Source organism: Lepidochelys kempii, chromosome 18 (assembly GCF_965140265.1).
Source record: "Lepidochelys kempii isolate rLepKem1 chromosome 18, rLepKem1.hap2, whole genome shotgun sequence".
NCBI classification, from domain to species: domain Eukaryota; kingdom Metazoa; phylum Chordata; order Testudines; family Cheloniidae; genus Lepidochelys; species Lepidochelys kempii.
This window is the reverse complement of record NC_133273.1, coordinates 15,860,928-15,873,682: the sequence shown is the minus strand read 5'-3', so window position 1 is coordinate 15,873,682 and position 12,755 is coordinate 15,860,928. Positions and strand designations below refer to the sequence as shown.

Sequence of the window (12,755 nt, the reverse complement as noted above, 5' to 3'; positions counted from 1 at the left end):
TGGCGGGAGGGGAGTTCTACTGGAAATGGTTTTCTGTACTGCCCCGTTCCACCCCAATGCAGCTAGATCCAGCAATTATACTTTGTTCACAAACACTAATACAAATGTCTCTCTCCGCCCCCTCTTGCCCCCCATAAGAAGCTTACAAACATGATCCGCCCAAGTCTGTGCTCAGTGTTTACAGGCACCCTCCTTCCCTAAAGCATCAAACACAAAACTGCCTTAAATCAAGAAAAAAATAAAATGTTTAAACCCCAGAGAGGTTTCAGAGTAGCAGCCGTGTTAGTCTGTATTCGCAAAAAGAAAAGGAGGACTTGTGGCAGCTTAGAGACTAACCAATTTATTTGAGCATAAGCTTTCGATGCCTAATGCATCCAATGAAGTGAGCTGTAGCCCACGAAAGCTTATGCTCAAATAAATTGGTTAGTCTCTAAGGTGCCACAAGTCCTCCTTTTCTTTTTGCAAACCCCAGAGAATTATTTTAAAGAGACCTCTGCTGGCAGGTTCAAGCAACTGCAGCTGTTAACAATAGGACCCTGGTCTCCAGGTCCCTAAAATTTGGCTTAACTATTGGGAGCTCGAGCTGCCCATCAGCTCCCAGCCAGAGCTCCAAAGTGGCCATGCATGTGGCCGTGTCTATTTCTACGGCTCTGTCAGGGAGTCCCGTCAGGGAGTCCCAGCGGCAGCCCCACAGTTAGAGGCTCCGTTCAGAACATGGTTTCTGACCCCCTTTCTCTTGAGCCAAGCCTCTGTAGGGGAGCCAACCACACCTGTGGGCCCACAACGGTCCGCTGGAGCTTGTCAGCTTGCAATAATGGCCGCACACAAGGTGGCAACACAGCTGCACGTGCTGGGAAAGGGGAGGGATCCGTGCGACCCCCACCGCAGGTGGAAGGGATCGAGAGAATTGAACAGAGACCCCTCATATTTCCAGAGACTTGTTAACCGACCTACAGAATTCCATAGCAGGGAGATAGCTAGCTAGGATGGTTTAACCCCCCCCCTCGCCCCCTGAGAGGATCTCGTGCTCCGTTAGGTTCTGTAGCATTTTAGAATAATTTCTGTAGCCCCCTGTTGTGTTTTCCTCTGTTTGCTTTCTATAGGGCTTTGCCACAGGGTCCTTTTCGGAGGAGGGACGGGAAGGAAAGCGTTAATTGCACTCTCTTGCCCTTACCTGCGGCTCAAACTTCTCCACCGTGGCTAAGTGGGACGAGCTATCGTATCCCCCGACGGCGTAGAGATTGCCATCTGCAAAACACAGTCATGCACAGAGTCAGCCACAGAGCCCTCCACAAGGGCCGTGTTATCGGCACGGATGGATCCCGGCCTTATGTGCCACGGGTCTGGGCAGCCAGGAACACAAAGGAACAGCATAGCAGCCGACAGGCAAATCTACACCAAGCAGCAGGACCCTCCGGGGAGGATTTGCTCACAGAGCAGCTCATGCAGCTTCCCCCTCCCCCCCGCCCAAGCCTCCGCTGTATGGGGGCCGCATCTGGCGCTGGGAATCATTAAATATTCATCAGGCCATTTCTCTGCTGTGCAGCGAGGGCTCCGTGCCGAGAGAGCAGCCCGGGGAGCTTGCTCGCCTGCGGCTGCCCCTGACCAGCTCATTACGGGCCGTGCGAGCGCTCCCCACCGCCACAATTAAGCTTTATTTTTAGCCAGCGACGGCAGGAGCAGCAGGTTGCCGCGGGGGCCGATCCATAACGCAGCGCCAGGCAGGGAGCACACCACGGGGGGAAAAGGAGCGAGAGCGTGCGAAGGAACCACAGAGTCAGCACGGAGCAGCGAAATTGGAAGCGAAAGAGCAGAGACGAGAGGGGATTAATGTCCGTGCAGCACAGAACCCAGAGCAGCGAGGAGCTGCTCCTGCAGCGGGTGCCATTGGCAGCAGTGACGCGCACCATGGTGAATGCGCTGGGCCAATTAGAGACTGATTTATGCACTCAGCTAGCCCTGTACGGCGGTGCTCTGTTTATCCACAGAATAACCCGTAGCTGTTACCTAGATCATCCCTAGCTCTCAAAGCGCTTTACAAAGGAGGACAGTATGGGATTATCCTAATTTCACAGATGGGGAAACTGAGGCACAGAGTGGCAAAGTGACTTGCCCAAGGTCACCCAGCAGGCCAGTGACAGAGCCAGGAATAATACCCTGGTCTCCCAAGCTCAGGCCAATGCTCCATCCCCTAGGCCAGTGGTTCTAGAAATTATTTGACGTGCCCCCCTTCTTTGTGTCTGTAATAGTTTATGCCCTTCCTCCCTGCCACACAGGTACATAAATCCTGACATATGCAGCATCGGTGCTTCACTTGAATCAGTTTCAGCATCTTTGTTTTTTATTTGAGGTTTATTTTTTCTGTTGCACAAACGAGCCAACAAGCCATTGTAAGGAGAGCAAGCGCAGAACTGCCATTGTGGTCCCGTGCATACGATTAAATGTGTAACGGATGGATGAATGTACAGGTGACAACGCCTTTGTGGAATACTAGGCAAGCTTCACAGAAATACGTCAAAATGCACAGCGCCAGCTGAGGACGTGACATGTCTGGAGGAATTAGCGTTGCTAGTTATTCCGTGCTGGGGGGTAAAATGTGGGCAGGAAGTTTCTTTTTCCTAAAATTTCTCCTCCCCCTCCCCCAATACGTTCTGCGCCCCCCAGTTTGAGAAGCTCTGTTCTAGGCCAGTGTTTCTCAACCACCAGTCTGCAGACCAGCGCCGGTCCCTGAGATCTCCCTGACAGTTTAGGAAGGCAGCAAGCTGGTCTCTGGTATCAAAAAGGTTGAGAAACTGCTTTAGGCCACACTGCCTCCCCTCTGCCAGCTTCCCCTATGGAGGGCTCCCCTCAGGAAGTGAGGGGAACCGGCCTATTCAGCCCTTGGGTTCTCCAATAGATTGTGGCACAGGCGGAGAAGCCCCAGCTGTGGTGCGGTGACAGGGACCCTGTAGCTCTCTGAACTGGGCTGTGACCACACCTCATTCCACACGGGTCACTGGCCAGCTGCCGGACTTCCCAGGCAAGATTGCTCTGGCCTGGAGGTGAAGCAAGGGGGAATGGGGTCCAGAGTGAAAGTGAAGAGACTGCGCTGCATCTGTGATGGGTTCTCTGGGTGACCCTGGGAAGTATTTCCCCCCCGCTCCTCGGTGCCTCAGTTTCCTCATCCATCAAATAGCGATTGTGATGCTTGTCTGCTTTTGCAAAGGGCCCAAATCTACGCTAGGCATGTGCAAAACATTGGTACTTTTGGGCTTGTGGGGAAAGGAGAAGTGTCCCATTACAAGGATCAGCGTGCACACAGGGAGACATTTCAACATAAAGGTACATATGAGATCAGACCACTGTTGTTATGTTAAAAGCCGGCTGCATCCGGATGAGGGTTATTATGAAATTTCTTTAGCTCTACGCTGCACCCATGGGGTCATCAAGCTGCTGCGAATTTTGCTGCTCTAGGAAAATCAGCTTTTTCCTAGGCTGGAGGGAGTGTTTTTGACAAAAACCTTCCAAACACAGACAGTAACTGGTCTCTGCACGAAATGTTATTTTAAAGAGAACAATGCTAACCGCATTCAGTTGGGCCATCTGGTTTGGGCTGTGTCATTTCACAGTTCTTCCTACCCCACCCCAGCTCTCATCATAGGTTGACACGAAGGCACGGCCCATGGACTCCAATGTTCCCAATATCCCACCTTGAGCCCAGAACCCCTAGGTGGATGCAGAGAGATAGCAAGCTTTCCTCCGCTTTGATCTAAGTCAGGCCAAGATCTGGAGCCTGTTACCATTATTAGAGTACCATGGACCAAGAAAACTATGGTAGTCCAATACACGCAGGAAGAGACAGTCCCTGCCCCAGATCATCTGGAGTGTTTAGCCTATAAGTCAATTAAATGACTTGTCCTCGGTCACACAGGGGGTCCCTGGCAGAGCTGGGAACTGACCCCCTTTCTCCCCAGTCCCGCTGCAGGGCATTAACTCCACCCTCCTTCCTGTGCATGGAGCAGAGCTGCAAACCTGCTCCATTCTGTACCTGGTAGGCAGTGCCCTTTGGCTCCTGGCACGGGGGCAGCGCGGGTCCCACATCAGCAAAGCGCGGTGGCCTGTCACAGACAGCAGTCAGAGAGTGGGGCTGCAGCTGATAGGAAGCAACGTGCAGGACTAGCCAGAGGAAGGGGCGAGAGGTGACAGAGCCTGGGAGCGCCAAGCAGATTCCACCACGCTAGTGCCTACCTAGTGTCGCCACCCGGACGTATCGCCTCCTGGTGCTCATGGCGGCGATCGAGGTCCAGGTGCCCGTCAGGGGGTCGTACCTCTCAGCGCTGCAGCAGGCAGAGACACAGGAACATTAGCAACACTGGAGGGTCTCTGGGAAAACCCGCTGATGCAGCCCTGAGGGGCAACGGAGGACACCAAGGGGTGCGGAAGTGAGGCAAAGTGCTGCCACGGATCAGAAACTGGCTCAGGGATAGGAGCCAGAGGGCAGAAACAAAGGGCCATTTCCCCACCATGTCACAGGGTTAAGATCAGGGTCCTCCGAGGGGCAGGGCCAGAACCAGCGGGGTTCACGTCTCCACTAGGGACGGAGAAGAGGGGGCCGTATTTGCAGCAGACACACGACGTACTTGTCCAGACTGGATGAGGCTGCACAGAACTTCAGAAGGACCCAGGGGTGCCAGGTGAATGGACCGATGGAGTTCACTGGCCAAAGGGCAGGTTGGTCTTTCCTGGAGGGCCAGGGAACTAGGATGGGGTCAGGGTTAGAGACACCCACGCAGAACCCCGCTGTGAACGGAGAGGGGATCCCACCCCGGTAGCCCCACAAGCCTTGGGTCCCTTTGGCTGCCGATGAGTCATCAGGCCTCAGGGAGGGCTAGATCTTGGGGACAGCAGATCTTGGGGACAGCCGGGGTGTCTCAGCAGCCCGGGGGGCACGGACACCACACCGAGGGGACGAGCACATACCCAGGAGATCCCCCTACCTGTTCAGACATGAGGCCCCATCATATCCCCCCGCTGCATAGAGGAGCCCGTGAAGCACCGCCACCCCCAGACAACTGCGCCTGGTGCCCATGGACACCTCCGGCTGCCAGGAGTTGGTAACCGGGTCGTACGACTCCACTGTGGCCAGGTCGGAGGTCCCGTCGTAACTGCGGGGGGATGGGAGAGCGTTGGAAGGCTGGGGAACCTTCAGGGCAGAGCTGAGAGACTGGACTCCACCGAAGCCCTTGGGCTGAGCACAGCTTAGCCTCAGGTCGCTGCCCAGCCCAGACGCGGGCCGCACTCTCCTCCCTAGCCCAGCTCTTGCCAGCAATCAGGCCCGTTGAGAGCGTCAGCCAGTTGCTGCATTTCTGGCGGGTTCGCTCCCCGCGTTCCAAACCCGCTCCGCCTGCCTGCCCTTCTCACCCCCAGCAGGGATGATGCAGCCCCCTGGGGGCTCCCAGTCACCTGACCGAGTCTGTGTGAATTCACGGGACAGGCTGAGAGGGCCGGGGTCCTGGGTCGCAGCTGAGCCAGGCAGTTACTGTGCATTGAACATGTCCCTGCAGGAGCTGGGCACAGCCAACCTGCTGCATGACATTAGCAGGGCAAGCTTCCCTCACCAGCTGCCTCAGCCCTAACTGAGCAGCAGGAGAAATGCAACCGCAGGCGAGAACAGCCTCCGTCCCCTCCTCTGGCGCCGTGAACAAACGGTGTCAGTTAGTGGCCAGGCTGCTGCTGCACAGAGACCCAGCAAACTCACTCCACTGAGCAGCTGGGGGCAGTGGAATGGCTTCCAGTCTCTGCTCCTCTGGGCTGGGTTTGAACCAGCAACATTTCCTGTTACCACTTCCCTGGGCAAGCCAGAGCCCCGGCACACAGCTGGTGGCAGAAATGCCCCCTGGGCCCAGCCTTTGTTCTCCGACCCGAATCCAGAGGGGTCCCACCCCAGAGCCAGCATTCCCCTCTCGGTCCAGCTCAGTGTCCTGCTCCCCACCTTACCCGCCCACAGCGTACAGCTTGTTTCCGATGGCAGCGACGCCCACCCTGGCCCTCCGGGTCGACATGGAGGCCACCATGTGCCACCGATCCGTCCGCGTGTCGTAGGCTTCGCAGTCTCCGTGGATGGCGAATAAGCTCCCCCCACCTGCAGAGGGGAGTCACAAGCAGAGCGAGTGAAGGGCAGGACCCCTGAGGTTTCCAGGGAGTCATTGGGCAGGGGGAGCCATTGACATACCCCTCCCTGACCCCCAGCTCTGCCCAACATCCCAGTGACAGGCCCTGCCTGCAGCCCCTTCCCCGAGGGTGGGACAGATGCCCCATGGGAGGCAGGTGATGGGCCCCTCCCCCAGGCTGCACACAGGCACCGTATTCAGCCCCCTTGGCCTGGCTGTCCCTTACCCACGGCGAAGAGCACAGTGCTGGCCCCCTCGCACCGCCGGGGCCGGGTCCTGCTGTTGCCGAGGACCCCTCTCTGCTCCGGCATGAGGTGGTACTTGAGGGCCTCGATCAGCAGGTCCTTGCACTCCGAGTGGTGCCGGACCAGGAGCTCCGTGTCCACGTTGCTCATCAGGAAGTCCCGGCTCAGCAGGGGCAGCCGGACGCACTTCATGAGCTGCGGGGTGGAGGGAGGGGAGGGAAAGAGCTGAGTCGGTGGAACAGAGACGGGTTGGGGTGAAGATTAGAGTGGGCTCCTCTCTTAACAACCCCAAGAGCCTCGGGATCCTGACAGGACTGGATCTCCCTCATCTTCCTCCCAGTGGAAGGGAGGGCAGCCACCCCCCGGCATATGCCTGGCAGCAACTCCACCCTCATCTCCTCCGCAGAGCCCAGGACCCTCCCACTGCCCTGGCAAGAGCCTGAGACCCACTGCTACTCCCAAATCCCAGGCTGGCCCTGCACTGGCTCCCACAGCCTGGTCCACGTGCCAGCACGGCTACCTCAGTGACGGATCAGTTTGGTTCTCCCCTTGCCTTAGCCACGGCCTGCTCTGCTGGGCGCCGGTGCCCGGACAGTGCCCTGCTCATAGCCAGCTGTGCCCTCTACCCACCTCTTGCTCCCAGCCACACGCTTGGGATTGCTAGAGAGGCTCCAGATGCAGGAGACTCAAGTGCACGCAGCTGAATGCGGACTGCAGAGTGCAGCCAGGGCCTTAGTCTGGTAAAACGGCTGAGTCCCTTCGCAAACTGGAAAGCCCTTCCTACGCCACGGCCTGCTGGGCTGGCGAGCTCTGGCTCCCTCGCCTGCAGCAGGGCTATTAAAAAAGTTGCCATGACAGGACTGAGCAGCAGCTCAAATGCCATACAGACAACACCTGTGCCTGACAACCGCAGGGACCTCTGTGCAACCCACCCAACCAGCCCCCACAGCGCCAATGCCAGCCCTACGTCAAGTGCATCTTGGGATGCATATACTCCTATTTGCGTATCATTTCCCAGCATTCTCTGCAGGCTCGCAGCTAGTTTCTTAGCAGGCCTGGTAGCAAAGCTGCCAGAACAAAGGGAAAGGTTGCCAGGGTACACACGGATGCATTTTTCTCTGGGTTTATTAATAGGTGCCAATATTCATACTTGCGATGCCACAGGTATCCGCAAGAGGGCATGCGAGACTCATGCAGAGTTTGTGGCTCCAACCTAGGGCTATGCTGGGAAAGAATCCCTGTCGGGAAAGGTTTTGTTATTCCTGTTACTGTTTTGCTTAAGCAGGCGACAGGCCTGTGGTTAATTTGCTCCTTGTCACAGACACAGAGATCTGAGCACTAGATAAAGGAAAATCCGGCCTAAAAACGTTGCAGATTTGCCAAGTTTGGCTTTTCAGAGCAATCCTCAAAACCCAGCCCTAGAGACCAAAGTTTACCTGATGGACCCGTCACCCACCCAACAGCCCTGCTGCCCCACTGAAGCCCTGGCTCTGCCATGGATGCCTCATGTGACCGTGGGCACGTCGCTGCCCCTCTGCGTCTCATTCCCTAAAATGGGGTCGTAGCACCGGCCCCATCACAGGATAGGGGATTTTGTGGGGCCATATTTGGGGGTTTTAGAGATCCTCTGATGTGAGATAGGAACTAAAGAAATCCCAGGTATGATCACTTTTCTCTGCACATGGAGGAAGATATTCTAATGGACAGGGCCCAGGACAGGGAGTAAGGAGACCTGGGTTCTAATCCAGGTTCTGCTGCAGATTCCCAGTGTAACCTCAGGCAGCCACTCAGCCTACCCACTTCAGCTCCCCTCTGTAAAATGCGGATAACATGTCCCAACCTCACAAGGGTGTCAGGAGGATGCAATGTGACTGTGAGGTGCTAGGACATGGATATTCATCAGATTCAAACCCCTGCCTTCTAGCCCTGCATAAGGCAGCATGAGCCTCTGTTTGCAGTGGGGTACAATACATGCCCTAAATCAACCCAGTACATCGGAAGGAGCCAGATGCAACAGCCTTGGGCATCCAAACTCCTCTTTCAGTAAAGCTCCTGTCAGACCAGACCTGAGATAGCCAATGGCAGCAAGGGCTTCCAGATCGCACCATGCTGGAAAACTAACTCGTCTCGGTTATACCAGTCAAACGCCACTGGGGGACAGAGCAGAATTTGGCCTTGAGATGGTTGGACTTTCCCCACTTGAGCCAACTTTTCTTTGGTTCCCCCCAACCCTGTCTGGTCACACAGCCTGCAGTTCCCAAGGGGAGAGGGAAATAGGAATATGCAAAAGGGGGGTCTCCAGGAGCCTTTAGACCAGGCCAAACCCACCTCCATCCAGCACCTACGTTCTTAGAGTGGGTGAAAATCCCCTCCCCTGCGATGATCTGCGTTCCCAGCCAGCTCGCCTACCCTGGGGACATGCTGCCTCCTGCTGTCCACGTCGTGTTTGACCCAGCTCAGCACAGCCCGGTACACCTCTTCCTCAGATGGCACGTTGAGGCTGTCGCTAGAGATGAGGTCCAGCACCTGCAGAGGCGAAAGGGAAGTCCAGCTCAGCTGTCCCCCGTCATGGGGAGGGAGGATGGCAAGGAACATGGACGTGCGCACACACACACACACACACAACCAGCAGAGCTGCACACTTGGCGCCTTACCACACCTCCATAGCGTGCGGGTAGAGCAAGGCTGGTGTGCGCATATGGGAACGGAGACGCGGCGAGAGCAGAGAGTCAGGACTCCTGGGTTCTGTTCTTGGCTCTGCCTCTGACCTGCTGGGTGACCTTGGCCAAGCCTGTGCCTCAGTTTTCACGTCTGTAAAGTGGGGAGAACAAGGCCAACCCGCCTCCCAGCTGAACCCTCCCACCGATTGGTTAGGGCTTGCCTGTGCACCAACGGCGGGAGGGGCAATGGAAGCCTGGAGTGTCAGTGTAGACACCATGGCAAGTGACAGGGCCTGATTCCCTGCTCCCCTACGCTGGTTCCCCAGTGGCCATGCTGCTTTATTCTCGGCCAGTATTTCCACAGAGCGGGCAGGCGCTGGCGGCTCTGGAGGCGCCCAGGGGGCAGACGGCAGCCTTAATCCTTCTTGCTTTATGTCCCACTTTCCTCCGCTCTTGGGCCACGCTCTCTTCCTGGCAGCGGCAGAGTCCTGCGAGAGAGGGGGCCTGGGCACAGCCCCTGGGGGTCCCCGCCCTGCTCTCTGAGCCCGCTCCCGGCTCCCGGGATTCTTGGAGACACACGTCATGTCTCCCCCGCCCCGTGGAGAACAGCGCTGAGCCGCGCTTAGGGCCCAATCCGCAGACTCTCACTGACCTCTGGGGGCGTTGGAGGAACTCGGGCAGTGCTGGGTGGGCTAGGCCGAGGCCTGGATGGAGTAGCACAAACCAGCCCCCATCGCTTCCCTCCCTGCCTATAACTACTTCCTCCCTCCTCACCCACACCCCGGCCATCTCCTGCCAGCACGGCAGCCCCTCCCTCCCCCCAGCACCTCGCTGACTCTGTTCCATGGCTAGCCGCTCTGTGTGGGCTAGGGGCTGAGACAGAGAGTGTGCGTGGGGGGGGGGGTGCGGAGAGGCGTGAACTAGCCCCCAGGTCCTACCGAGAGGGGATGAAGACACCACGGCGAAGCAGAGGTGACCGGCCAGAGCCAGCGGGCATGGTGTGACATCCCCGCTTGCATCACGCAGCGCTCTGCACCCCCAGGAGAAAGTCAGTGGGAGCCACGCCACAGTGCGGAGAAAAGGCGCGAGGCCTCGGGAGGGGGCTCACCTGCTTGAGCGGCAGCAGCATGAACTCCTCCGTCTTGGACACCTCCACGAAGTGCTGGAGGACGTACTTGTGGGCGGACTTGAGCAGGTCGCTGCAGGAGTGCGTGTCGGCGAAGCCCCGGATGCCCAGGCAGTTGGATGGGTCCAGCTGGCTCAGCAGGAACTTGCAGCAGGCGTCCCGCACGCCGTTGAGCTGGAGGAGGCTGGCGGCTGGAAGCAGCGTCTGCGGGCAGACAGGGAAGCGGCTGGGGCTGCAGCCCACCGCTTCCACCACTGCTGCCCGCAGAGACAGCCCCACCATCCCCTCTTCCTCAAGCAGGGGCCTAATGCTTTCCCCACAGAGACAGGGCCAGCGGTCAAGAGATACCCTGGCCTGGGAGAGCCCTGGGACACAGTTCCTAGGAGGCCAGCTAAGATCTAGGATCCAGAGTGCAGCCCGTGGGCCAAGCATATCCCACAGAAAGTCCCATTGAAAGTCTGCACTTGACCCACTCTCTCATAGTTTCCTTTGTGGCTTTGCGCCTTTATGGGGCTGGCTGACTTCCTCAGATACAGAATGCAGGAGAACCCTTCACCTCCCAGGCGATGAGAGGCAAAAGTGCCTATAGAAAGATTCCCATTAACCTCAATGGGCCTGAACAGGCCTTACAAGAGGCAGGGTGGAGTGGCAGCTCTCAAACAAAAGCCTGAACCACCCGCATCTCTGCAATGGGTTCTCCCATCCCACCCCCGGCAGGCTCTGGGTGTCACGAAAAACAGCTCCATCCTTTCCTTGCCAGCAGCTTAGTCAGTATAAAATGAATCAGCAGCCACAGAGCGGCTGCCGGCTATTTTAGAGGAGTGCCCCGAATTCTACTCTTTGTGCTGAGCTGGAGCGAGGTTGCAGGACTCACGCCCCATCCCTCGCAGACCCTCACGAAGATAGGGTAGAGGAGGGTCACGTCAGGCCAGCGCAGAAAGCAGAATTTGGAAACAAGCGAGAACAACAACAACAGGTTCTGCGGCCAGCTGTCTCGTTCTTTCCCGAGAAGGCCCCTGGGCTGTGTGATTCAGTTACACGGAGCTGAAGACTCAGGGACATGGGATCAGGGACCGGAGGGGAAACAAATGTCTGAAAGAAAAGGCAAAGCTGATGGAGACTCGGATTTTCTCCCCTGCCCTTCCCCCAAATCAGTACAAATTTAATATAAAGCTTTTGCAAGTTTTTCATTTCAAAAGACAAACAGGTTCTTTCCAGGCAAGAGAGGACTGCAAAGATGCTTGTGTTTTTGAATTGGGGGGAAGAAAAAAAAACAGTAATTTTGTTTGATTTCATGGAGTAGCAAAATTTAAGGGGTTGGAGCCCCCGCCCCCATTCCCCCCTGGATACACACACACAGGTAAAAGGCTGGTGCAAGATTTTGTAGGAAACTAACTTTTCATTTCTGCACACGTAGGCCAGGCTGCACCTAGGCTAGACGTCTCCACTAAGGTGCGACATCGTGTACTTTCCTCATGGTCAAGCTGCTGATCTGACCTGAGCTGCACTTCATGATTCTCGGTGCTCGGAGTGGCCGGAGCATCAGATCCAAAGCTGAGAACGACAACTGGCCTTCAGCCCAGTTGCTTTGTTATTTGGTTGCCCAGGGCTACAGGGTAATAGGATTTTTCCAGCCCTTGTAAAGAAACTCCACAAAAGCCCAACCCAGAGGGAGAAGCTGAAACAGGCTCGGTTCCAGACCAAGCAGCTGGAGAGAGACCAAAGGGCGGATGATGAGGACAAGCACCTGCAGTTCCCACTGAAGTCAGTGACAGTCGCAAGCATTCAGCGCCTCTCAGGATTCGGTCCAGTTGTGGCAGAGCCCATGGGGCAGCCGTTCCCAGCACGAGTGATGGGCCAAAGCCCTCGCAAGCACTTTGCCTCTGGGCTCAGTGAAAGGAGGAACTCCACTCCCATCCAAAACTACAATCAGGCGCAAGGCACTGTCTTGGTGCCAATGTTTGAAGGTCATGAATCAGGTCCCTAAGGATGGATCTTTAGTCCTCTCCGAAGGGCAGCAGGGCCAAGGGATAGGTTTTAGGGGGGAGGGGGAGACTCCTACCTGCACATTCCCTTCACCCACCACGATCTCCGCAGTGTAAGCATATTGCACCAGCTGATCCAGGGCCTGCGGGTCAATGTCGTGCAGCGTCACATGGGTCTGGCGGCTTTCACTCATCTCATCTGTGGGGACGCACGGAAAACTCCAATGAGGCCCAGCCAGGCAGGCACGCGGCCCAAGAGCACTCTCGGCCATGCATGGAACAAGTCAATGGTTCTGAACAGAACAACAGTTTCCCCAGGTATATTACTGGGATCCCCAGCCATTGATTCTTGGGGCTTCTCCCCTGCACCTTTAACTGGGGATCCCCCACTGATTACTTAGGGATTCTCTGTGTCAGCTTTAACTGAAGACCCCTGCTCACCGATTCCTTGGGGCCTCTCCCTTGTCTTTAAACCAGAGGTTCCTCCACCCTAATTTCCTTCTCTCATAATTTCCTCCTGGCATCTCTCCCTTTCTGTTAACTGGACTCCTCTCTCCACCTTGCCTTTAAACTAGACATTGAGCTGAGGA

At 56.6% G+C, this 12,755-nt stretch overlaps 1 protein-coding gene across 8 annotated transcripts in view; it reads right to left on the bottom strand.

Annotated features, from left to right (window-relative positions):
• The window catches only part of KLHL17 (kelch like family member 17), a 38,085-nt gene that overhangs the window by 4,969 nt on the left and 20,361 nt on the right, over positions 1 to 12,755 (bottom strand). For 4 of the 8 annotated variants that reach the window (XM_073316568.1, XM_073316565.1, XM_073316567.1 and 1 more), the window contains 8 exons: positions 12,243 to 12,364; positions 10,163 to 10,384; positions 8,804 to 8,920; positions 6,376 to 6,589; positions 5,977 to 6,121; positions 4,977 to 5,144; positions 4,228 to 4,316; positions 1,175 to 1,248 (listed from right to left, as the gene is read on the bottom strand). In XM_073316568.1, the coding sequence (XP_073172669.1) occupies positions 1,175 to 1,248; positions 4,228 to 4,316; positions 4,977 to 5,144; positions 5,977 to 6,121; positions 6,376 to 6,589; positions 8,804 to 8,920; positions 10,163 to 10,384; positions 12,243 to 12,364 (1,151 nt within the window). Of the gene's footprint in view, positions 1 to 1,174; positions 1,249 to 4,227; positions 4,317 to 4,976; positions 5,145 to 5,976; positions 6,122 to 6,375; positions 6,590 to 8,803; positions 8,921 to 10,162; positions 11,889 to 12,242; positions 12,365 to 12,755 lie in introns of those variants that run through there. The other 4 variants (XM_073316570.1, XM_073316571.1, XM_073316569.1 and 1 more) reach the window with 4 other exon arrangements.